Source organism: Ambystoma mexicanum, chromosome 7p (genome assembly GCF_040938575.1).
Source record: "Ambystoma mexicanum isolate Mex_15411 chromosome 7p, UKY_AmexF1_1, whole genome shotgun sequence".
Lineage (NCBI taxonomy): Eukaryota > Metazoa > Chordata > Amphibia > Caudata > Ambystomatidae > Ambystoma > Ambystoma mexicanum.
Window position 1 is genome coordinate 44702679 of NC_090939.1, and position 26883 is coordinate 44729561.

Below are 26883 nucleotides of genomic sequence, written 5' to 3' on the forward strand. Positions count from 1 at the left end.
TCCAATCTGAGTCCAGAGACCCTTGTTCCAAAGTCAAGGGATCACCATCCAGCATGATGGTATCTAGTTCTGGGGATCTGTCTCCACTCTGAGTCCAGAGACCCTCGTTACAAAGTCAAGGGCTCACCATCCAGCATGACTGTATCTAGTTCTGGCGATCTGTCTCCACTCTGAGTCCAGAGACCCTTGCTACAAAGTCAAGGGCTCACGATCCAGCATGACTGTATCTAGTTCTGGCGATCTTTCTCCACTCTGAGTCCAGAGACCCTTGCTACAAAGTCAAGGGCTCACCATCCAGCATGACTGTATCTAGTTCTGTTGATCTTTCTCCAATCTGAGTCCAGAGACCCTTGTTCCAAAGTCAAGGGATCACCATCCAGCATGATGGTATCTAGTTCTGGGGATCTGTCTCCACTCTGAGTCCAGAGACCCTTGCTACAAAGTCAAGGGATCACCATCCAGCATGACTGTTTCTAGTTCTGGGGATCTTTCTCCACTCTGAGTCCAGAGACCCTTGCTCCATCACACTTTTATCTGGTTGTTTTTTAATAAACATCCTTCTGTCGTAATTGGGGAGTGTGTCTCTCTCACTCGCTGTTTTAGTGCTGGACGGTTTGAGGGACCTGCAGATAGCTCCACTCTCTACTTTGCAGGGGCTGCAGCTTTTGACATGTGGTTTACAATTCTATTTACTGTGTCTTGTGCTCTCTTGAGTTCCAAGCGGAACCATTGAGGGGTTGAGCTCTGACCACTGTGACGAATCCCAAGGTATTGCTGCTGCTTCCATGGAGGAAGCATCTTCCCAAGAGGCCTGGGAGGTAAGGCTACTACCCAATAGTCCTCCTGGGGGTGGTACTTAGCGGGTAGATCTCATGCGGAGGGAAATTCTTCATGGGACCGGTGACAATGGATCTGGGAGAGCACGGTATCCGTCTCCCCGTTTGGTGTTCCCACTCACCTCATCCTCCTTTCCGGTGCCTCTGGGCCCCCAGACCACTAACCATTATAATGCATTAAAGGGTATCCTTTATAAGACTGGCATGAGGAAGAGGGAGACTTACCCAAGCTTGATGCAAGAAAATACTGAGACAAGGAAGAGTGAGCAAGGAGGCCCAGGCCCATTGTGGAACCGACATACGCGGTATATCTGTCAGGAGACAGCCCAATGATTAAAAGAGAGAAGGGACTCAATGGTCCAATGAAGCAGAAGTGGAGAAGCACAAAGTGAGATGCTCGCCCCGTGGCAGGGGACCCAAATGCTGAGAGCCGGGACACAGAGACTCATGGTGACCAGCGAGGTCCAGGCGAGGTGAAGTTAACCGTCCACAGTCGGGATGTCCCCGGCCCGAGCGATTCAAAGGGGTCGACTCTCGAAGAAGATACGGGGGACCCCGAACCAGGAGGACACAGCCCAGAGAGAGAGCGAAGTGAAGTGAGATATCCCTGCCGAGAGGGCCGGAAATGTCATGGCCAGGGTCCAGGACTACATCATGGACCCGAGTTGAAGATGACCGGAAGTTGATGGTATCTGCCCACATTGGGCCTAGTCACTGTTTGTTATACATGCGCATGTTGGTATGTCACGTTGACATTAAGTTAAGAATAATGTAAGATAAATGTTTTGTTACGAAAAAGGAGGGATGTGACAGAGTCACATGAGTGCGACGGCACTGTTCGCCGGCGCGCATGTGCATGATAAATGGGGGGACCGGAGCTCATCAGAGCGCGCCGGGAACGCCCACGATGCAGACCTATCTCCTGCGCATGCGTTCAGGTACGAGAGTCCAAGGCCTGATCACGGGGGTCCCGGGGGCATGTTAATGACCATCACATGTTCCAGGATCCGACCCTGATTGTTTCTTCATGAATCTGAGGCAAGGTCTGGAGCCAACTGAATACACAGTTTCGCCACCACGCGGGCATCAGTCCACCCTGCCGTGACCCAGTTGGGTCCACATGGAAGGGATCGAGGCACCGGGGCAGAGTATCCCTCTCCCCGCACCCTCCCTATTCACCGGGGCACCTCATCTACAAGTTAACAACTCTGCTGCACTTGTCAGGCTTACCGGGTGGATCACAGCCAAAGCACCTCCACCTGACCCGCAGCCGGCCTGCAATACTCACACAGCTCTTGCAATGGGCCCCACCCATACCTGGGGGATTCCAGTCAAAGCACCTCAACCTGACCCGCAGCCGGTCTACAATACTCACACAGCTCTTGCAATGGGCCCCACCCATACCTGGGGGATTCCAGTCAAAGCACCTCAACCTGACCCGCAGCCGGTCTACAATACTCACACAGCTCTTGCAATGGGCCCCACCCATACCTGGGGGATTCCAGTCAAAGCACCTCAACCTGACCCGCAGCCGGCCTGCAATACTCACACAGCTCTTGCAATGGGCCCCACCCATACCTGGGGGATTCCAGTCAAAGCACCTCAACCTGACCCGCAGCCGGCCTGCAATACTCACACAGCTCTTGCAATAGGCCCCACCCATACCTGGGGGATCCCAGCCAAAGCACCTCAACCTGACCCGCAGCCGACCTGCAATACTCACACAGCTCTTGCAATGGGCCCCACCCATACCTGGGGGATTCCAGTCAAAGCACCTCAACCTGACCCGCAGCCGGCCTACAATACTCACACAGCTCTTGCAATGGGCCCCACCCATACCTGGGGGATTCCAGTCAAAGCACCTCAACCTGACCCGCAGCCAGCCTGCAATACTCACACAGCTCTTGCAATGGGCCCCACCCATCCCTGTGGGATTCCAGTCAAAGCACCTCAACCTGACCCGCATCCGGCCTGCAATACTCACACAGCTCTTGCAATGGGCCCCACCCATACCTTCGGGTCAACCTGACCCACAGCCAGCCTGCAATACTCACACAGCTCTTGCAATGGGCCCCACCCATACCTGGGGGATCCCAGCAAAGCACCTCAACCTGACCCGCAGCCGACCTGCAATACTCACACAGCTCTTGCAATGGGCCCCACCCATACCTGGGGGATTCCAGTCAAAGCACCTCAACCTGACCCGCAGCCGGCCTACAATACTCACACAGCTCTTACAATGGGCCCCACCCATACCTAGGGGGATCCCAGCCAAAACACCTCAACCTGACCCGCAGCCAGCCTGCAATACTGACACAGCTCTTGCAATGGGCCGCACCCATACCTTCGGGGATCCCAGCCAAAGCACCTCAACCTGACCCGCAGCCGGCCTGCAATACTGACACAGCTCTTGCAATGGGCCCCACCCATACCTAGGGGGATCCCAGCAAAGCACCTCAACCTGACCCGCAGCCGGCCTGCAATACTGACACAGCTCTTGCAATGGGCCCCACCCATACCTAGGGGGATCCCAGCAAAGCACCTCAACCTGACCCGCAGCCGGCCTGCAATACTGACACAGCTCTTGCAATGGGCCCCACCCATACCTGGGGGATCCCAGCCAAAGCACCTCAACCTGACCCGCAGCCAACCTGCAATACTCACACAGCTCTTGCAATGTGCCCCACCCATACCTAGGGGGATCCCAGCCAAAGCACCTCAACCTGACCCGCAGCCGGCCTGCAATACTCACAGAGCTCTTGCAATGGGCCCCACCCATACCTGGGGGATCCCGGCCAAAGCACCTCAACCTGACCCGCAGCCGACCTGCAATACTCACACAGCTCTTGCAATGGGCCCCACCCATACCTGGGGGATCCCGGCCAAAGCACCTCAACCTGACCCGCAGACGACCTGCAATACTCACACAGCTCTTGCAATGGGCCCCACCCATTCCTAGGGGGATTCCGGTCAAAGCACCTCAACCTGACTCGCAGCCGGCCTGCAATACTCACACAGCTCTTGCAATGGGCCCCACCCATACCTGGGGGATCCCAGCCAAAGCACCTCAACCTGACCCGCAGCCGGCCTGCAATACTCACACAGCTCTTGCAATGAGCCCCACCCATACCTAGGGGGATTCCAGCCAAAGCACCTCAACCTGACCCGCAGCCGGCCTGCAATACTCACACAGCTCTTGCAATGGGCCCCACCCTTACCTAGGGGATCCCAGCCAAAGCACCTCAACCTGACCCGCAGCCGGCCTGCAATACTGACAGAGCTCTTGCAATGGGCCCCAACCATACCTAGGGGGATCCCAGCCAAAGGACCTCAACCTGACCCGCAGCCGGCCTGCAATACTCACACAGCTCTTGCAATGGGCCCTACCCATACCTAGGGGGATCCCAGCCAAAGCACCTCAACCTGACCCGCAGCCGGCCTGCAATACTGACACAGCTCTTGCAATGGGCCCCACCCATACCTTCGGGGATCCCAGCCAAAGCAGCTCAACCTAACCCGCAGCCGGCCTGCAATACTCACACAGCTCTTGCAATGGGCCCCACCCATACCTGGGGGATCCCAGAAAAGCACCTCAACCTGACCCGCAGCCGACCTGCAATACTCACACAGCTCTTGCAATGGGCCCCACCCATACCTAGGGGGATCCCAGCCAAAGCATCTCAACATGACCCGCAGCCGGCCTGCAATACTCACAGAGCTCTTGCAATGGGCCCCACCCATACCTACGGGGATCCCAGCAAAGCACCTCAACCTGACCCGCAGCCGGCCTGCAATACTGACACAGCTCTTGCAATGCGCCTCACCCATACCTAGGGGAATCCCAGCCAAAGCACCTCAACCTGACCCGCAGCCGGCCTGCAATACTCACACAGCTCTTGCAATGGGCCCCACCCATACCTAGAGGGATCCCAGCCAAAGCATCTCAACCTGACCCGCAGCCGACCTGCAATACTCACACAGCTCTTGCAATGAGCCCCAACCATACCTAGGGGATCCCAGCCAGAGCACCTCAACCTGACCCGCAGCCGGCCTGCAATACTGACAGAGCTCTTGCAATGGGCCCCAACCATACCTATGGGGATCCCAGCCAAAGGACCTCAACCTGACCCGCAGCCGGCCTGCAATACTGGCAGAGCTCTTGCAATGGGCCCCACCCATACCTGGGGGATTCCAGTCAAAGCACCTCAACCTGACCCGCAGCCGGCCTACAATACTCACACAGCTCTTGCAATGGGCCCCACCCATACCTGGGGGATTCCAGTCAAAGCACCTCAACCTGACCCGCAGCCAGCCTGCAATACTCACACAGCTCTTGCAATGGGCCCCACCCATACCTGGGGGATTCCAGTCAAAGCACCTCAACCTGACCCGCAGCCGGCCTGCAATACTCACACAGCTCTTGCAATGGGCCCCACCCATACCTAGGGGGATCCCAGCCAAAACACCTCAACCTGACCCGCAGCCAGCCTGCAATACTCACACAGCTCTTGCAATGGGCCTCACCCATACCTTCGGGGATCGCAGCCAAAGCACCTCAACCTGACCCACAGCCGGCCTGCAATACTCACACAGCTCTTGCAATGGGCCCCACCCATACCTGGGGGATCCCAGCAAAGCACCTCAACCTGACCCGCAGCCGACCTGCAATACTCACACAGCTCTTGCAATGGGCCCAACCCATACCTGGGGGATTCCAGTCAAAGCACCTCAACCTGACCCGCAGACGGCCTACAATACTCACACAGCTCTTGCAATGGGCCCCACCCATACCTAGGGGGATCCCAGCCAAAACACCTCAACCTGACCCGCAGCCAGCCTGCAATACTGACACAGCTCTTGCAATGGGCCTCACCCATACCTTCGGGGATCCCAGCCAAAGCACCTCAACCTGACCCGCAGCCGGCCTGCAATACTCACACAGCTCTTGCAATTTGCCCCACCCATACCTAGGGGGATCCCAGCAAAGCACCTCAACCTGACCCGCAGCCGGCCTGCAATACTGACACAGCTCTTGCAATGGGCCCCACCCATACCTAGGGGGATCCCAGCAAAGCACCTCAACCTGACCCGCAGCCGGCCTGCAATAATGACACAGCTCTTGCAATGGGCCCCACCCATACCTGGGGGATCCCAGCCAAAGCACCTCAACCTGACCCGCAGCTGACCTGCAATACTCACACAGCTCTTGCAATGAGCCCCACCCATACCTAGGGGGATCCCAGCCAAAGCACCTCAACCTGACCCGCAGCCGGCCTGCAATACTCACAGAGCTCTTGCAATGGGCCCCACCCATACCTGGGGGATCCCGGCCAAAACACCTCAACCTGACCCGCAGCCGACCTGCAATACTCACACAGCTCTTGCAATGGGCCCCACCCATACCTGAGGGATCCCGGCCAAAGCACCTCAACCTGACCCGCAGCCGACCTGCAATACTCACACATCTCTTGCAATGGGCCCCACCCATTCCTAGGGGGATTCCGGTCAAAGCACCTCAACCTGACTCGCAGCCGGCCTGCAATACTCACACAGCTCTTGCAATGGGCCCCACCCATACCTGGGGGATCCCAGTCAAAGCACCTCAACCTGACCCGCAGCCGGCCTGCAATACTCACACAGCTCTTGCAATGGGCCCCACCCATACCTAGGGGGATTCCAGCCAAAGCACCTCAACCTGACCCGCAGCCGGCCTGCAATACTCACACAGCTCTTGCAATGGGCCCCACCCTTACCTGGGGGATCCCAGCCAAAGCACCTCAACCTGACCCGCAGCCGGCCTGCAATACTGACAGAGCTCTTGCAATGGGCCCCAACCATACCTAGGGGGATCCCAGCCAAAGGACCTCAACCTGACCCGCAGCCGGCCTGCAATACTCACACAGCTCTTGCAATGGGCCCTACCCATACCAAGGGGGATCCCAGCCAAAGCACCTCAACCTGACCCGCAGCCCGCCTGCAATACTGACACAGCTCTTGCAATGGGCCCCACCCATACCTTCGGGGATCCCAGCCAAAGCAGCTCAACCTGACCCGCAGCCGGCCTGCAATACTCACACAGCTCTTGCAATGGGCCCCACCCATACCTAGGGGGATCCCAGCAAAGCACCTCAACCTGACCCGCAGCCGACCTGCAATACTCACACAGCTCTTGCAATGGGCCCCACCCATACCTGGGGGATCCCAGCAAAGCACCTCAACCTGACCCGCAGCCGACCTGCAATACTCACACAGCTCTTGCAATGGGCCCCACCCATACCTAGGGGGATCCCAGCCAAAGCATCTCAACATGACCCGCAGCCGGCCTGCAATACTCACAGACCTCTTGCAATGGGCCCCACCCATACCTAGGGGGATCCCAACAAAGCACCTCAACCTGACCCGCAGCCGGCCTGCAATACTGACACAGCTCTTGCAATGTGCCCCACCCATACCTAGGGGAATCCCAGCCAAAGCACCTCAACCTGACCCGCAGCTGGCCTGCAATACTCACACAGCTCTTGCAATGGGCCCCACCCATACGTAGGGGGATCCCAGCCAAAGCATCTCAACCTGACCCGCAGCCGACCTGCAATACTCACACAGCTCTTGCAATGAGCCCCAACCATACCTAGGGGATCCCAGCCAGAGCACCTCAACCTGACCCGCAGCCGGCCTGCAATACTGGCAGAGCTCTTGCAATGGGCCCCAACCATACCTAGGGGGATCCCAGCCAAGGGACCTCAACCTGACCCGCAGCCGGCCTGCAATACTGGCAGAGCTCTTGCAATGGGCCCCAACCATACCTAGGGGGATCCCAACCAAAGCACCTCAACCTGACCCACAGCCGGCCTGCAATACTCACACAGCTCTTGCAATGGGCCCCACCCATACCTGGGGGATCCCAGCAAAGCACCTCAACCTGACCCGCAGCCGACCTGCAATACTCACAGAGCTCTTGCAATGGGCCCCACCCATACCTAGGAGGATCCCAGCCAAAGCATCTCAACATGACCCGCAGCCGGCCTGCAATACTCACAGAGCTCTTGCAATGGGCCCCACCCATACCTAGGGGGATCCCAGCAAAGCACCTCAACCTGACCCGCAGCCGGCCTGCAATACTCACACAGCTCTTGCAATGAGCCCCACCCAAACCCCAGGGGTAAAGCCACTGCTGAAATGTTGGTGGGGGGCACAGGGACATATGTGTACACGGGTTCCAGTGACACGGCCGAGGGGCTACTTAGATGCAGGACCACATTTAAACGCCTCAGTACATTTGCACGGTGACGGGTGCGTGCATCAAATGGAATGCTTTGAAAGTGTATCACAGACGTTAATGCTGCATGCATGTCCAGCGTGGGCACCACTAATGACCGGTTCCAAAGCAATGCTGTGTTTGGAATGGCTTCCTGTGCCACAGACCAGGGTCTACATGTTCAAAATAGAAATATGAATATTTTTGTTTTCCTTTAATGCAGCCTATTTTCATCACACACGTGTGTCCATCTTTTCGCTGTTCAAAGACGACAATATTTGAATTATTTCCTTAAAATGTTAGTATTCTTAGATAGTTAAATAGTGGTTTTAAAATGCATGGTAAACGTCATACCAGTGAAATGGTAAACAAAATGATGCTGTGGTTGCAAATGTACAGTAGCAGAATTGTTCTATACCACTAGATAGCAGTTTGCTGAATCTTCTAAAAGAAATGTCAGGACCTCCCAAGCAAGGGGCCCACAGTAACAGTTCAGGGGATATTCGGCTGCTCGCTACTGATTAGTAAAAGGTTGCACTCTTTCTTGATATCTCTGTTAAATTGATTCAGAACAAGGAGACAGGAAGAGTCTATAGCAAGAAAGGTGGCAAGAGATCTGATGAAGAAGTAATAGATCCTTATTGAGGAGCCTAGAGGAGAAGCATCTTGCAAGACAGGTGGTAAGAGTTCTGATCAAGAAGGAATATATATTTATTGGGGAGCCTACGGTCTTAAAGCACTGGCAAGGTCAGCTGGAGGAAACTCACACTGCTGTGGCTCTGAAGCCATGAAAGGGCACTGCTGGTGTTGCACACTGCTGAAAGAACACTGCTGCAGGACACTCACACTACTGTGGTTCTGAAGCAAGGATGGGGCCCTGTTGGGGTCTTACAGCAGTGGCAAGGCACTGCTGGAGGGAGCGTACACTGCTGTGGCTCTGAAGCCAGGATGGGGCACTGACGGGACACTGCTGGAGGGAGCACACACTGCTGTGATTCTGAAGCCAGGGTGGGGCACTGATGGGGTCTTACAACACTCGCAGGGCACCGCTGGAGGGAGCGCACACTGCTGTGATTCTGAAGCCAGGATGGGGCACTGCTGGGGTCTAACACTGCTGGCATGGCATCACTGGGAGAAGTTCACACTGCTGTGCTTCCGAGGCCTGGATGGGGCACTGCTAGGGCCGTACAGCACTGACGGGGTACTTCAGGAGGAAGACCACACTGCTGTTGTTCTGAAGTAAGGGTGGGTCACTGCTGAGGTCTTACACCAGTGGCAGGGCATTGCTGGAGGGAGTTCACACTGCTGTTGTTCTGAAGACAGGATGGGGCACTGCTGGGGTCTTTCAGCACTGACGCGGAACTGCTGGAGGGAGCGCACACTGCTGTGGCTCTGAGGCTAGGTTGGAGCACTGCGGGGGTCTTGCACCACTGGCACGGCAGTGCTGGAGGGAATGCACACTGCTGTGGTTCTGAAGCCAGGATGCGGCAATGCAGGGCTCTTACAGCACTGACGGGGAACTGCTGGAGGGAGCGCACCCTGCTGTGGTTCTGAGGTCAGGATGGGACACTGCAGGGTTCTTACAGCACTGACGGGGCACTGCTGGAGAGAGCGCACACTGCTGTGGTTCTGAAGCCAGGATTGGGCACTGCTGGGGTCTTACAGCACTGACGGGACACTGCTGGAGGGAGCGCACACTGCTGTGGTTCTGAAGCCAGGGTGGGACACTGCTGGGGTGTTACTGCACTGACAGGGCACTGCTCGAAGGAGCGCACACTGCTTTGGTTCTGAAGCCAGGATGGGACACTGCAGGGGTCTTACAGCACTGACAGGGCATCGCTGGAGGGAGCGCACACTGCTGTGGTTCTGAAGCCAGGTTGGGGCACTGTTGGGGTCTTACAGCACTGGCAGGGCACTGCTGGAGGGAGCGCACACTGCTGTGGTTCTGAACCCAGGATGGGTCACTGTTGGGGTCTTACAGCACTGGCAGGGCACTGCTGGAGGGAGCGCACACTGCTGTGGTTCTGAAGCCAGGGTCGGGCACTGCTGGGGTGTTACTGCACTGACAGGGCACTGCTCGAAGGAGCGCACACTGCTGTGGTTCTGAAGCCAGGATGGGGCCCTGCTGGGGTCTTACAGCACTGGCAGGGCACTGTTGGAGGGAGCGCACACTGCTGTGGTTCTGAAGCCAGGGTGGGTCACTGCTGGGGTCTTACAACACTGACGAGACACTGCTGGAGGAAGCGCACACTGCTGTGGCTCTACTGGCAGGGGGATGCTTACGCTACTGGGGCCCTTTATGTATAATATGGCACTGCTGGAAGAAGCTAAACCATACACCGGCTGATGGGTACTCTATGTAGCAGTGTCACACTGCTAGTGGGTTGCTGGAGAAAATGCTGACATTGCTATAGTTCAAAAACACTGATAGTGTGCTTCTGGAGAATGCTCACACTGCTTGTCTCCAAAAGCAGTGCGAGTGAAAGAGCCCCGCTACTGCTGATGTCTTTTAGCACCGGCAGTGCTCATCTGAGGGACGCTTCCACTGCGGAGACCTTCAGCCCTGAATGCACACTGCTGGGAAAGCTCACACTGCTGAGGTCCTGAGCCCATCACACGGCATTGCTGCAGGGGGATCACACTGCTGGAGTGCCGTGGCATGGACGCTTCCACTGCGTAGACCTTCAGCCCTGAATGCACACTGCTGGGAGAGCTCACACTGCTGGGGTCCTGAGCCCACCACACGGCATTGCTGCAGGGGGATCACACTGCTGGAGTCCCGTGGCCTGGACGTGTCACTGCTGAGTCTTTCAGCCCTGAATGCACACTGCTGGGAAAGCTCACACTGCTGAGGTCCTGAGCCCACCATACCGCATTGCTGCAGGGGGGTCTCACTGCTGGAGTGCCGTGGCATGGACGTGTCACTGCTGAGTCCTTCAGCCCTGAATGCACAATGCTGGGAAAGCTCACACTGCTGAGGTCCTGAGCCCACCATACCGCATTGCTGCAGGGGGATCTCACTGCTGGAGTCCCGTGGCATGGACGTGTCACTGCTGAGTCATTCAGCCCTGAATGCACACTGCTGGGGAGAGCTGTGACTGCTGAGGTCCTGCGCCCATCACCGCATTGCTGCGGGGGGGATCTCACTGCTGGAGTCCCGTGGCATGGACGTGTCACTACTTGAGTCCGGCAGCGCTGGCAGGGCACTGTTGGAGGAGGCTCACACTGCCGCGATCCTTCAAGGCACTGGAGAGACTCACACAGCCAGAGCGGAACACAACAGACAGGCCCACGGCTGCGTCTCCATAGCACTGACTGTATATTCGTAAAGCATTGACAGTGTACATCTAAAATAAACCCACACTGCTGGTGCAGAGGAGCGATGCAAGGCACTGACCCTCCCAACCCTCCGCAAAACGTTGTACTACACTTTACAAGTATGTGCAAGGAGAGGGCCGGCAGGATAGCTCAAGGGCAAGGCGCTAGAGTTCAGTACTGTGTCCCGCGCCTAGAGGCCGGAGTCCAGCACGAAGCGCTATGTAAGAAAATGAGCACCAAGGCGTGGTATTGATGTTGCTCTGGCTGACATACAGCTGTGCCCAGCCTGTGCAGTGCACTATACAAACCATTAGAACGGTTGCACCCAGAGCCCAGGTGTAGTCTATCAAGCCAACACTGAGGGGGGCTTTTTTTGTTTAGCCTTATTTCACACCATTTGTTAATTGCAGGCAGAGACCATGGACGGCAGCACCTGCCGCGGGCCCCCCAAAAGTGACCTTAAATGCTCCTGAGGCAGGATGGACAAGGACAGGGTGGAAGTGAGGACAAGTCGCTCTCACTGCTTCTTTTTTCTACTGGCTGCAAATCCGCTTTCTCTGTGGCGTTTCCTAGTGGATTCCGATGGAAGCCGCCTGCTCATTAGCAGGTGCTAATGTCAGGCAGATTCCATAGGAATCCCTTCTTGCTCGCGTGCATACACATCTCAACTCGGCGCACAACAAGGCGCAGTCACGAGACGGAGGAGATGAGCACGGCGGGGATTTCCGTTCGGTGCCCCTCCGCCTTCTTGGGGGCGCAGCGTGGAGTGCATTACGCCTCGCTTTCGAGTCTGCATTCAATACACTTGCAAGAATGACTTGTAGGAGATCCCAGTGTTGGCAGTCGAGGGGAATAAGACCCAATGATGTTATGCGATGTGCTCAGGATCACACGGGTTGCCAAAGTTGGGAAGCCACGGTGCGACCTCGTGTCGCCTTACTGTTTTGCAATTCCTGCTGTAGACTACGTTTCCTCCCATCTTTACTGTTGCACCAGCCAGCAATGCTTGCCCCCACCACAGCTAGTACTTAGACATATGTTCTATTGCATGTTAATTGCATGCGGCGGGCCGCCAAATCTAGCACATCTGTGCTGCCCGAGGCACTGCATTCAATGTTAAACACTCACAAGGTAGAGGGGTAAAGCAGATAAAGGGGGGCTAACTAGTTTATACGCGTTCATTTTCCTGTAAAAAAGTAAAGACCGCCTGCAAAGTACGCTTGGCGGGTGGCGTTTACTAATGGGTTCCTACGGAATCCACCCGGACTTTAGGAGGTGCTAAGCCAAGGCCTATTCCAAAGGAATCCATTCGTTTCACAAAACGCCTTGATAAAAATGCACAGCAGAGAGCGTATCTGCACTCTGTTCCCCTCCCCCGCCTCACCATTGCAGAAAGATGAGCTGGAGCATTGCGTGGAGGCATAAAAGAAAAACGCCTTGCTGTGCGGCCCCCATTTAGTGCACCGCCCATTCATAAAGCTACTTGGAAAGCACCAAATCCAATGGTAAATGAACCTGACAATATATACACGTGTTAGAGTAATACGTCTGAATAGCCGGTGCATATCTGCATAAGGATTATAACGCACAGATCCCGACATGCCCAACTCAATTATGGATATGGTATGATATGATATGGCATTTGGAACGCGCCTATACACAGGTGTTTCAAGGCGCGAAACACCTGGTAGTCCTGTCCTGTTTGTTTTTTGCATTACCAGGACCACAAGTCACAGAGGGACATGTAAAAAGCAGGACTGGGCTAGCATCCCCTGACTGGAATGGGACATGTATGACAACACAATCCAGCAATGTCGATTCAGAGCGCACGTTTTACACTCCACAGTAAAATGCCTGCTTAACAGGTGCTCACAAATGTGTCTGTGTTGAATTCGGGGGTCTCAATTGACTTATCTTGAGCAGCATAGTCCTTAACGTGCAAGACAAGCATAGTACCATAGCTCAGTTGGTTGAGGGACTGCTGCCGAGCTGGGTGTGATCTCTAGGTCACTGGTTTAAATCTTGGTTGGGCCGATACGGGGTTCAAATTCAAATGCGTGGGGGGCAAAATGAAAACAAAAGTGTCTTCGCACTTTAATTGTAGCCCCCATTTCATGTGTGTGCCTGTGCAGTGTGTAGGAGAGCGACACAGCAGACGTAGCTCATCAATCTGGGCTGTAAATGGGTCTGGGCTCGTCCCTGGTAAGGTCCAAAAACTGTTCTCACGCGCAGCACTCGCTTCCCCCTCGACCATTTGAATTCAATTTACCATGGCCCCCACCCCCTTCCAATTGCCCAGTTCTCCGTTTGTCTCAGTTTCTAGGCGCATCTCGCTCTTCCTTTCTCACTTTCTGTTTGTATAACTGTCTATGCGCCTCTCGCCCCACTTAACCCCTTGCTCCACGGCAGTCGTGTTTTGACCCTCTCTTTCACTCTCTGAGTCCCATCAGCAGCCATCCCTCAAAGATGTCCTTCAATGACAGACTGATTTTTCCCTGCCTTGGCACCAGTATTATGATGCATAAAATAAAGCTACTGTGACACTCTTTTTGCTTAACATGTTTCTACGAGGATTTATATGTGGACAGATTGCTCTACTACGTGATTTGTGCACTTTGCAAGTAAACTCTATAAGATTGTAGTTTTTGAGGGTAAACACCTATATCGTTGTTCTTTATAGAGCTTGAATATGTGCGTTTAACGTGATAAATGGGTTTAAATCCCGGCTTCACCAAATTGTGTGATCCTGGGTAAACACTGTGCCTTATTTGCAAAAATGTGGCGCCCCAAGAAACACATCCTACTTACCAATCTCCGCAGCGTAAAATTAAGTGTAAAAAACACGTGTAAAAGGTTACGAATGTTGTTTGACCTCTTTTCCCACTGCAGAGGATTTTCAAGTTGTTGCATGGCTCGGGTGGGGCTCTAGGAGGACGTGTGCATCCCCCATCTGCTCCCTCTTTCAAAAATAAATGCCCACTGACCGCCAGCATCCGATGTTGATAATTCCATTGTAAGAGTGATTTATTTAGCGCCTTTTCCCATTTGTATCGCCTTAAAGCGCTTGGTGGATATGCTTTAAATACCCATGAAATCTGCACACCTCTCAACCGGATAACAGGTGCACCACCTCACACAAGTGACTGTGGCACCAAAGGGACAAGAGGGGAGTAGAAATGTGTTGGGGGCAAAATCCACATTTCAAAAGTCGGGGTAGGGGCACGTACCCGGGACCATCCCGTCCACCCCCAATCACTCCTGTGGTTACGTCTATGCCCTGAAACACCGTTTCTATTCAGACAGTGAACCAGGGAGTCACCGAGCAGGGATGCACCTCAAGCGTACTTTACGCACAGCCTGCTGCTCACACACTGGGCATGGGGGAAGCAGAGTCACTCTAATGAAGGCCCCCAACTGTAATATACACCCTCCCTTTCTAGATAAGGCCTACACTGGCCGCACCCACTGCAGCTCTGTCAATTGCAAGCCCCTCGCCCACCCCCTGTAGCCCCCAATCCCCACAAGCAACCCCTACTGCAGCACTGCATCGAGAATTCCCAACTGCAGCTCTGACAATGCACCTCCTACACCCAAGCCTAGGACGGCGCGGGCATCTCCCACTGCAGCTCTGACAATGCACCTCCTAAACCCAAACCTAGGACTGCACTGGCATCTCCCACTGTAGCTCTGGCAATGCACCTCCTACACACAAGCCTAGGACTGCACTGGCATCTCCCACTGCAGCTCTGACAATGCACCTCCTACACACAAGCCTAGGACTGCACTGGCATCTCCCACTGCAGCTCTGACAATTCACCTCCTACACACAAGCCTGGGACTGCACTGGCATCTCCCACTGTAGCCCTGACAATGCACCTCCTACACCCAAGCCTAGGACTGCACTGGCATCTCCCACTGTAGCTCTGACAATGCACCTCCTACATCCAAGCCTAGGACGGTGATTGCATCTCCCACTGCAGCTCTGACAATGCACCTCCTACACCCAAGTCTAGGACTGCACTGGCATCTCCCACTGCAGCTCTGACAATGCACCTCCTACACCCAAGCCTAGGACTGCACTGGCATCTCCCACTGCAGTTCTGACAATGCACCTCCCACACACAAGCCTAGGACTGCACTGGTATCTCCCACTGTAGCTCTGACAATGCACCTCCTACATCCAAGCCTAGGACGGTGATTGCATCTCCCACTGCAGCTCTGTCAATTGCAAGCCCCTCCCCCACCCCCTGTAGCCCCCACTCCCCACAAGCAACCCCTACTGCAGCACTGCATCGAGAATTCCCAACTGCAGCTCTGACAATGCACCTCCTACACCCAAGCCTAGGACGGCGCGGGCATCTCCCACTGCAGCTCTGACAATGCACCTCCTAAACCCAAACCTAGGACTGCACTGGCATCTCCCACTGTAGCTCTGGCAATGCACCTCCTACACACAAGCCTAGGACTGCACTGGCATCTCCCACTGCAGCTCTGACAATGCACCTCCTACACACAAGCCTAGGACTGCACTGGCATCTCCCACTGCAGCTCTGACAATTCACCTCCTACACACAAGCCTAGGACTGCACTGGCATCTCCCACTGTAGCCGTGACAATGCACCTCCTACACCCAAGCCTAGGACTGCACTGGCATCTCCCACTGTAGCTCTGACAATGCACCTCCTACATCCAAGCCTAGGACGGTGATTGCATCTCCCACTGCAGCTCTGACAATGCACCTCCTACACCCAAGTCTAGGACTGCACTGGCATCTCCCACTGCAGCTCTGACAATGCACCTCCTACACCCAAGCCTAGGACTGCACTGGCATCTCCCACTGCAGTTCTGACAATGCACCTCCCACACACAAGCCTAGGACTGCACTGGTATCTCCCACTGTAGCTCTGACAATGCACCTCCTACATCCAAGCCTAGGACGGTGATTGCATCTCCCACTGCAGCTCTGTCAATTGCAAGCCCCTCCCCCACCCCCTGTAGCCCCCACTCCCCACAAGCAACCCCTACTGCAGCACTGCATCGAGAATTCCCAACTGCAGCTCTGACAATGCACCTCCTACACCCAAGCCTAGGACGGCGCGGGCATCTCCCACTGCAGTTCTGACAATGCACCTCCCACACACAAGCCTAGGACTGCACTGGCATCTCCAACTGCAGCTTTGACAATGCACCTCCTAAACCAAAGCCTAGGACTGCACTGGCATCTCCCCTCACTTTCTAGATAAGGCCTACACTGGCCGCACCCACTGCAGCTCTGTCAATTGCAAGACCCTCCCCCACCCCCTGTAGCCCCCACTCCCCACAAGCAACCCCTACTGCAGCACTGCATCGAGAATTCCCAACTGCAGCTCTGACAATGCACCTCCTACACCCAAGCCTAGGACGGCGCGGGCATCTCCCACTGCAGCTCTGACAATGCACCTCCTAAACCCAAGCCTAGGACTGCACTGGCATCTCCCACTGTAGCTCTGGCAATGCACCTCCTACACACAAGCCTAGGACTGCACTGGCATCTCCCACTGCAGCTCTGATAATGCACCTCCTACACACAAGCCTAGGACTGCACTGGCATCTCCCACTGCAGCTCTGACAATGCACCTCCTACACACAAGCCTAGGACTGCACTGGCATCTCCCACTGTAGCTCTGACAATGCACCTCCTACACCCAAGCCTAGGACTGCACTGGCATCTCCCACTGTAGCTCTGACAATGCACCTCCTGCACCCAAGCCTAGGACTGCACTGGCATCTCCCACTGCAGCTCTGACAATGCACCTCCTACACACAAGCCTAGGACTGCACTGGCATCTCCCACTGTAGCTCTGACAATGCACCTCCTACATCCAAGCCTAGGACGGTGATTGCATCTCCCACTGCAGCTCTGACAATGCACCTCCTACACCCAAGCCTAGGACTGCACTGGCATCTCCCACTGCAGCTCTGACAATGCACCTCCTACACCCAAGCCTAGGACTGCACTGGCATCTCCCACTGCAGTTCTGACAATGCACCTCCCACACACAAGCCTAGGACTGCACTGGCATCTCCAACTGCAGCTTTGACAATGCACCTCCTAAACCAAAGCCTAGGACTGCACTGGCATCTCCCCTCCCTTTCTAGATAAGGCCTACACTGGCCGCACCCACTGCAGCTCTGTCAATTGCAAGACCCTCCCCCACCCCCTGTAGCCCCCACTCCCCACAAGCAACCCCTACTGCAGCACTGCATCGAGAATTCCCAACTGCAGCTCTGACAATGCTCCTCCTACACCCAAGCCTAGGACGGCGCGGGCATCTCCCACTGCAGCTCTGACAATGCACCTCCTAAACCCAAGCCTAGGACTGCACTGGCATCTCCCACTGTAGCTCTGGCAATGCACCTCCTACACACAAGCCTAGGACTGCACTGGCATCTGCCACTGCAGCTCTGACAATGCACCTCCTACACACAAGCCTAGGACTGCACTGGCATCTCCCACTGTAGCTCTGACAATGCACCTCCTACACCCAAGCCTAGGACTGCACTGGCATCTCCCACTGTAGCTCTGACAATGCACCTCCTACACCCAAGCCTAGGACTGCACTGGCATCTCCCACTGTAGCTCTGACAATGCACCTCCTGCACCCAAGCCTAGGACTGCACTGGCATCTCCCACTGCAGCTCTGACAATGCACCTCCTACACACAAGCCTAGGACTGCACTGGCATCTCCCACTGTAGCTCTGACAATGCACCTCCTACACCGAAGCCTAGGACGGCGCGGGCATCTCCCACTGCAGCTCTGACAATGCATCTCCTACACCCAAGCCTAGGACTGCACTGGCATCTCCCACTGTAGCTCTGACAATGCACCTCCTACATCCAAGCCTAGGACGGTGCTTGCATCTCCCACTGCAGCTCTGACAATGCACCTCCTACACCCAAGCCTAGGACTGCACTGGCATCTCCCACTGCAGCTCTGACAATGCACCTCCTACACCCAAGCCTAGGACTGCACTGGCATCTCCCACTGCAGTTCTGACAATGCACCTCCCACACACAAGCCTAGGACTGCACTGGCATCTCCAACTGCAGCTTTGACAATGCACCTCCTAAACCAAAGCCTAGGACTGCACTGGCATCTCCCCTGTAGCTCTGACAATGCACCTCCTACACCCAAGCCTAGGACTGTACTGGAATCTCCCACTGCAGCTCTGACAATGCACCTCCTACACCCAAGCCTAGGACTGCACTGGCATCTCCCACTGCAGCTCTGACAATGCACCTCCTAAACACAAGCCTAGGACTGCACTGGCATCTCCCACTGTAGCTCTGACAATGCACCTCCTACACCGAAGCCTAGGACGTCGCGGGCATGTCCCACTGCAGCTCTGACAATGCACCTCCTACACCCAAGCCTAGGACTGCACTGGCATCTCCCACTGCAGCTCTGACAATGCCCCTCCTACACCCAAGCCTAGGACTGCACTGGCATCTCTCACTGTAGCTCTGACAATGCACCTCCTACACCCAAGCCTAGGATGGCGCTTGCATCTCCCACTGCAGCTCTGACAATGCACCTCCTACACCCAAGCCTAGGACTGCACTGGCATCTCCCCTGTAGCTCTGACAATGCACCTCCTAAACCCAAGCGGAGGAATGCGCTGGCATCTCCCACTGCAGCTCTGACAATGCACCTCCTACACACAAGCCTAGGACTGCACTGGTATCTCCCACTGCAGCTCTGACAATGCACCTCCTACACCCAAGCCTAGGACTGCACTGGCATCTCCCACTGCAGCTCTGACAATGCACCTCCTAAACCCAAGCGGAGGACTGCACTGGCATCTCCCACTGTAGCTCTGACAATGCACCTCCTACACCGAAGCCTAGGACGGCGCGGGCATGTCCCACTGCAGCTCTGACAATGCACCTCCTACACCCAAGCCTAGGACTGCACTGGCATCTCCCACTGTAGCTCTGACAGTGCACCTCCTACACACAAGCCTAGGACTGCACTGGCATCTCCCACTGCAGCTTTGACAATGCACCTCCTACACCGAAGCCTAGGACGGCGCGGGCATCTCCCACTGTAGCTCTGACAATGCACCTCCTACACACAAGCCTAGGACTGCACTGGCATCTCCCACTGCAGCTCTGACAATGCACCTCCTACACCCAAGCCTAGGACTGCGCTGGCATCTCCCACTTCAGCTCTGACAATGCACCTCCTAAACCCAAGCCTAGGACTTCACTGGCATCTCCCACTGTAGCTCTGGCAATGCACCTCCTACGCCCAAGCCTAGGACTGCACTGGCATCTCCCACTGCAACTCTGACAATGCACCTCCTACACACAAGCCTAGGACTGCACTGGCATCTCCCACTGCAGCTCTGACAATGCACCTCCTACACACAAGCCTAGGACTGCCCTGGCATCTCCCACTGTAGCTCTGACAATGCACCTCCTACACCGAAGCCTAGGACGGCGCGGGCATGTCCCACTGCAGCTCTGACAATGCACCTCCTACACCCAAGCCTAGAACTGCACATGCATCTCCCACTGCAGCTCTGACAATGCACCTCCTACACCCAAGCCTAGGACTGCGCTGGCATCTTCCACTGTAGCTCTGACAATGCACCTCCTACACCGAAGCATAGGACTGCACATGCATGCCCCACTGCAGCTCTGACAATGCACCTCCTACACCCAAGCCTAGGACTGCACTGGCATCTCCCACTGTACCTCTGACAATGCACCTCCTACACACAAGCCTAGGACTGCACTGGCATCTCCCACTGCAGCTCTGACAATGCACTTCCTACACCGAAGCCTAGGACGGCGCGGGCATCTCCCACTGTAGCTCTGACAATGCACCTCCTACACCCAAGCCTAGGACTGCACTGGCATCTCCCACTGTAGCTCTGACAATGCACCTCCTACACACAAGCCTAGGACTGCACTGGCATCTCACACTGTAGCTCTGACAATGCACCTCCTACACCCAAGCGTAGGACTGCACTGGCATCTCCCACTGCAGCTCTGACAATGCACCTCCTACACCCAAGCCTAGGACTGCACTGGCATCTCCCACTGTAGCGCGGACGACGCCCCCCAGTCTTAAAATGAACCCATCCTCCCCCTGACGCGCCGGTTCCCCACTGGGGATCCCCCGCTGCACCTCTAACAATGCAGCTAACCCCAAATAACACCGGATGGACTGCTCTGGTATCGCCAAATGAAGCTCTGACAAAGGCCCTCAATCTTAAAATGAAACCCGCCTCCCACGACCCTTCCCCACACACCTTCTATTCAAGCGCCGCACCGAAGTCCAAACCTGAAGTAGGCGCTTTTATACACGCAGTGCTGGATTTTCCGGGATCCGGGATCCCGCAAAAGAGATCTTCCCGGATCTCCGGTCTGAGAAACCCTTGCCCTATTTTAGCGCCTCCAGACTTCTTTAAACAGTGCCCTCGCTTCCAAGCTCGATCATGGGATCAAGGGTGACCCTTACTAAGGGACACTTGGGCATCTGGTCAGGCTCTTTGCGAAATCGCTTTTAAGATTGCACTCTGCAGGAAATCTGCAATATGTAAATGCACCCTTTTAGGTTTAAAAGGCGCGCACCTTTTATACTTCACCAGGAACATCGTGGGACACGATCCTCTCTTAAGCTTCCAAGTGTTCATGATTAATCATCTGATGGTGTTTATGTGGGGGGAGTTGGAGGGGGAGCCCCCCCCCCCCCCCCAGTGGGCCCCCACCCTCTATGGTAACTTGTAAATGATCTCGATTGTCAGCACTGTCTACAAGTACTCAATTGCGAGATCCAACTTCAGCTCTGACAATGCACCTCAACTTGATGCCGAGTCACAGTCTTATGTTCTAGCCTTTCCCCCAAACAACCGTGTTACAATGTATGCAACAATAAAACCAGGCACGCGAAGGGCGTTGTGTTTTTGCTAGACTCAAGTCTAGCCCGAAAGGCTAGGCCAGGTGAAAGGTCACTCACCGTCGCAGGTCTTGAGCAGTTTGGGGCTGAAGGCCAGGTCCATGAGCCGGATCTCGGCCAGGGCCTCCTCTTCCGCCAGTAGCAGCTCCACGACCCGCTGCCCCAGGAAGCCCCCGGCTCCGGTCACCAGGCAGCTCACCCCGGCCAGTGACGGGGCCATGCTGGCTGGGCCTTGGGTGGGATGGAGACGGGCTGCAGTGAGGGTCGCCCCCTCCTTATCACCAGTGGAGAACAGAAGCCGAAAGGAAGGCTCTCCTGAGCCTGCCCGTCTGTGCTTCAGGAGCGCCGGGGAGCTCTAGCCGCGGGCGATGCAGATGGCAAGTAACGCAGTGGGTTGGGGCACTTGCAGCAGAGAAGGTTGCTTGCTGCCTGGTTTCAGTCTGAAGGGCACGCTTCCTGAGCTGTGTGCAAGGGGGCCGTATTTAAGCACTGTGCCTTTGCCACTATCAGCCCCTCCCACGCCCTTTTCTCCCTCCCTCCCTCCCTCCCTGTCATCCTCGTCGCCTTTGCTATCCTGGCTGCTTTCCACCTCTCCGCTGGCCCGGGGCATGTGGTTTCGAGGCCAGGCTACCCTGAAGGTCCCAGTGATTGGGGTACCAGTCTACGTGGGCGCATCTTCTGCCAGCCTCAAGGCCAGCACTCTGCGGGCCTGGCAGGGCCTGGGCGGGGTCTCCAAGGCGTGTCTCCATGGCTCTTCTAGCCTGGCCTGGGCTCTGGGTCCCTTCCTGTTCCCTGCATCATGGCCGGGCCTCCATAGCTGCATTCCAAACCAATGCCCGGGTGCAAGTCAGGCTCGGAGTGGGGTATACAATTGTCTTGGGCACCAATCAAAAAGTGGCCCACAGTTGCAACTGGCAATTCATTCCTTTTGTCACCGACTGTCTGATAAAGTGTCAGGCAACTTGTGCAATTTAAAGAATATTTATTCAGCAGCACTGGTCAAAGCTACCAACCACAAAGTGAAGTAACTCATCAAACTGGCCCACATTGGCCAAAAAAGTGCCCACTTGAAGCAAAAAAGCTGGCCATCGCCCTGTACGCCAGTCCGAGCTTGTTTCCAGCTTCAGACACTGCACCTCCTTTTTTCTCACCTGAAATGACTGTTTCATGGACACATATCACCACTATTTTGACCCCAACGAACCCTGCTGTGCAGCCCATAAACGAGGGCATGGTGATGCCTATCGGTTTGCCACTTGATTTCTCCTAGTCGGCCAACAGTGAAAAGTGGCCCAAAGTTGGCAAAACTACCAGTCCCACAGTGAAGTCATTGGTCATGCCTACGGGCTGCTGTGCGCTCAACAAATGTGAATAAATAAATATATAAATAAATAAATAGGGTGATGAATCAACTACCGGGTCACCAGTGGTCCAGGGGTGAATATCGGGTCCCCAGTGTTCCAGGGATGAATATCGGTTTCTAAACCATCAATCAGCCCCACACCTCTAGTGCACCAGAAGGGATCCAAACAGATTGCAAACACAAGTCATTTATACCCCCCCTTATCCAATTGTGGTAACGTGGACAGAACGGCAGGCTTATCTCTGCAAATATGTGGATCGTTTGTTAGTTGCAACACAGCGAAAATACAATTTTTACCCAATGATAAAAGGGACTCTCCAGTCAATGCTGTATACCAATATCTACTTTATTATTTATTCAACAGACAGTTCTAGCAGACTACAAAATACAACCCACCCTGTAAAGGAATGCAGAGGACAGACAGTTTCAAAGAAGGAAAGGGGATGCAGTCTGGGGAGTGTAGTCGGTAAAGTAATTATTCGCAATAGTTCACGGATACTTGGTTTCAGCACAAGGGGAACAATGGGTCGTAGAAAGTCACTAGGGGCCTTCGAAGACAGAACCACAATGTACCTTGTGCTTGTAGAAGTTCTTGGTGCTCGACAGGGTCCTGCAACAGAGTTCAAGATGGGAGACAGCTGCGGGTATCGGGCGGAAGGCAGTTCGGGGAAAGAGGCTGGACGGATGGCTGAAGGCTGGCCTACATGGCGCCTCGGGGTCAGGAATTATTTCAGTGCTCGTCAGCAGGTCTGAAGCACTGGTCGAGACATCTCGGACCGCATTAGCAACTACAGCGTGACAACAGTCAGTGGTGCAGTCGGTTGCAGCTGGAGGGGCGCGACTATCTTGAAAATGTCCTTTAAGGCGGACGATGGTGGATGCTTGTCGATGCACTCCTCCTAGCTTCTTCACTGGGCGTGTGTCATCCCTTAAGGCAGACGGCCCAAAGCTGCACAGTTTTGCAGGCAACTGTCTTGTCCTTGGTTTGGTTCAGAGACTCTCTGGCACTTCCCTCCTAGGAAGCTTGTTGAAGAGTCTAGCAGGGCACGCTGTGTGCTGGCTGGGTATCGGTTCTGGAGCTGTTGGAGGGACCTCTGGATTCAGTATCTCCCTCTGTTCAAGGGAACTTGCTTCCCTCTTTGGAAATCCTGGCCTTCCTTTACTGGTGGACGATGTAAAGCAGACTGTACCTTCAGCTAGCGTCCAAATAAGTTCTTCTTGTTACTTCTTGCAAAGTCTTCAGATGATCTTCCAAAAGAGGGGCTCTACCCTAATTTAAAGCCAAATGGGCCCCAGTGATTGGTTTGGGCTAAGCCTACCTTAATGAACCAATCGTGGGCCCCCACCAATAATCTCCTGTGTGCATGAGGTCATAACCAGAGTGCTTTGAAACAGAAAAGGTAAAGGGGTGAACACATGTAATTCTAAGTCCCACCCATCTTCCTGTCTGTTGTGAATCAAAGGGTCTCTCTAGTTAATGAAGCTCTCTGTGGTTCCAGATTAAAGCAGCAGGTCTCCCTTGAAGCTGTGGCGAGAACAGACTTTTGGTCACTGCCAAACCACATACTTGTACCTTCTGAATGGGGTCCCCCTGTGGGGGCGACTACTATAAATGCATAGTGGCAGACAAAACAGGTCACTGCCCATCAAACTGAGAGGCGGGAGCTGGCTTCAGGTCGACGTAGTACATATCAAAGGTTGTAGGGGGTTTTCCTGTCTTTTGTTCACCTCTGCCGCTAGGCCCCATGTGGGCTTCTTTGAAGTATACTCTATGAGTATGCTAATTATGTTTAATTGCTGCCACCCTTCTGCAGGGCCAACAAAGGATAGGACAGATCCATGGAGCCTTTGTATTTATTTAGGATGGTCATGGCAGGGGGAAGGTTTTGCCTTCCCCCTTCTGAGATGCTTTGATGTACTCTTAGCTGTCACATTCCAACTAAATTTGACAGGGGGAATGGCGCCCGTAGGCTGTGTCCACCCAGAGTACACAGGTCTATGTGTATGTTGTGGGGTGAGCATAGGAAAATGTGTGCTACTTAGCCCCGCACATTTTCCAGAGGTTGATCTACCATCATTCAATTTCAAATAGAATTTAAAAAAAAAGCCCAGGTGGGGGCACCCCACCGTGCGGATGGTCAAATTCCTCACAGTCAAACTGACCTAAAAACTGCCCCACTTTAGCATGCTGGGTATTGTCCCTATTGCCCTACAGGCCAGCCTCTGCCTGCCCTCTGAGTAACCAAACACTTCACATGGACAGCCTTCTTATATATACATAAATTCAAGTAGCAGGGCACCCTCTCTGTACATGAAACAGCAGGCTGTGTCAGGGGTTAACTGTCCATGAGCCAAGATAACACAAGCATTGGCAATGCAAATCGTTTGGGCTCTTGTTTAGGCCTGAGAAAGGCATTTGCCAGGCAGTACCATCGTGGTATTAACTGGCATGGATGGTAGTAGTTGCAAAATGGTGCGAGTACCTGGGCATCTAATTGCAGTGCGTGGCAAATGCTTAATACTTATAACTGATACACAAGCCTAGACTGTTGGCTTTGCCAATGCTTGTTTTCAACAGGATTTCAGCAAAGGGCACACCTAGTGCTTATACATTAAGTGGGTGAAGGCAGACCTGGTAAATACATTTTTATTACACCAGCAACATGTTCACAGATCCAATTATGTCATTAACTCAGAAGACTACTGTGGAAAAACACTGGCAGGCACAGAGTGCAAAGTTTGATTCTATGGCTTGATAAAGTGAGCTCAAAGAGTCCCCATGGGGAGGTGTTTTGGGCGAGGAGAGGCAGGAGCTGGGTGGAATGGCCGTAGGGATTAGAATGGCCATGGGAAGGCAATGGGTGGGTAATTAACAGCCAGCACCTTCAAACTTTTAATACAGATGCACTTTTAAAAGTGCAGGTAAAATAGCTCAGCGGTTCGAGTGCTTGCTGCTTCGATTTGCAAGTCGCTAGTTCGAATCCCAGCAACGCCAACTCAGCCTTAAATCCTTCTGAGGTCGATAAAGAGTACCAACTTCGGTTGTGTGCTATTGTATGTATATATGTCCTATGTTAAGCGCTTAGGTGTAAACCCTACCAAAAAAATCTGGATTGAAAGTGGATTGCTACTGGATTTTCCCAAACATTTAAATCCTCTTTAAATCCTATTTAACTCCAGAAACTCCCATTGTACTCAGTGGATTGCTTTTGGCTTCTTTTTGGCTTCATGCACCCTGAAATATGTTAATTAGCAATCCTCAGTGGAATGCAATCCCAAAACAATCCAAGCAATCCAATCCCCAAACAATCCACTACAAACCCAAAATCAATCCAATCCCCAAACAATCCTATAAAAATCCAAAAACAATCCAATCCCCAAACAATCCACTAAAAATCCAAAAACAATCCAATCCACTAAAAATCCACTCCCCAAACGAGCCTATAAAAATCCAAAAACAATCCAATCCCCAAACAATCCACTACAAACCCAAAAGCAATCCAATCCCCAAACAATCCACTACAAACCCAAAATCAATCCAATCCCCAAACAATCCTATAAAAATCCAAAAGCAATCCAATCCTCAAACAATCCAGCAAAAATCCCAAAACAATGCAATCCCCAAACAATCCTATAAAAATCCAAAAGCAGTGCCATCCCTAAATAAATACAAAAGCAACGGATTACAGCTGGCTTCCTTTTGGCTAAATGTACCCTCGTAGAGATCCAAAAGCAATGCAATGCAATCCCCAAATAAACCTTTTGAAATCCAAAAGCAATTAATGTAGTCACCAAATAATACTGTACAAATCAAAACAACAAAGCAATCCCAAAAATATCCTTTAACATTATAGGCATTGTTTCGGTTTATGAGCTGGAAAAAAATTTAGGAGTTTTAATAAAAATAATGTTTACTATAATCCTGAAAAGAAATGCTTAAAAACGCATTTGGTGCACCTTGTTGAATTGGGCTTTAAAAGTGTCACTGTGGCTTAATTGCTGCCCATTTCAGAGAGTTGCATTTTGAATTGCCTTTAGAACAATAGTGATGACTAATTAGGTCACAGTCATTTAGGTAAAATGGCCATGAAAGTCAAGACCATGTAATGGCATATAAACTATATTTAAAAAGAAGCGACACGTTTTTTTTTACCCCCACTATA

At 53.7% G+C, this 26883-nt stretch overlaps 1 protein-coding gene across 1 annotated transcript in view; it reads right to left on the bottom strand.

Moving 5' to 3' along the window:
- The window catches only part of LOC138525667 (3 beta-hydroxysteroid dehydrogenase/Delta 5-->4-isomerase-like), a 165444-nt gene extending 143594 nt beyond the window's left edge, over positions 1 to 21850 (bottom strand). Inside the window, exon 1 of the mRNA XM_069635737.1 lies at positions 21418 to 21850. Within this exon, the coding sequence (XP_069491838.1) occupies positions 21418 to 21577 (160 nt within the window). The 5' untranslated portion in view covers positions 21578 to 21850. The remainder of the gene's footprint in view (positions 1 to 21417) is intronic.
- Between the last annotated feature and the right edge of the window lie 5033 nt (positions 21851 to 26883).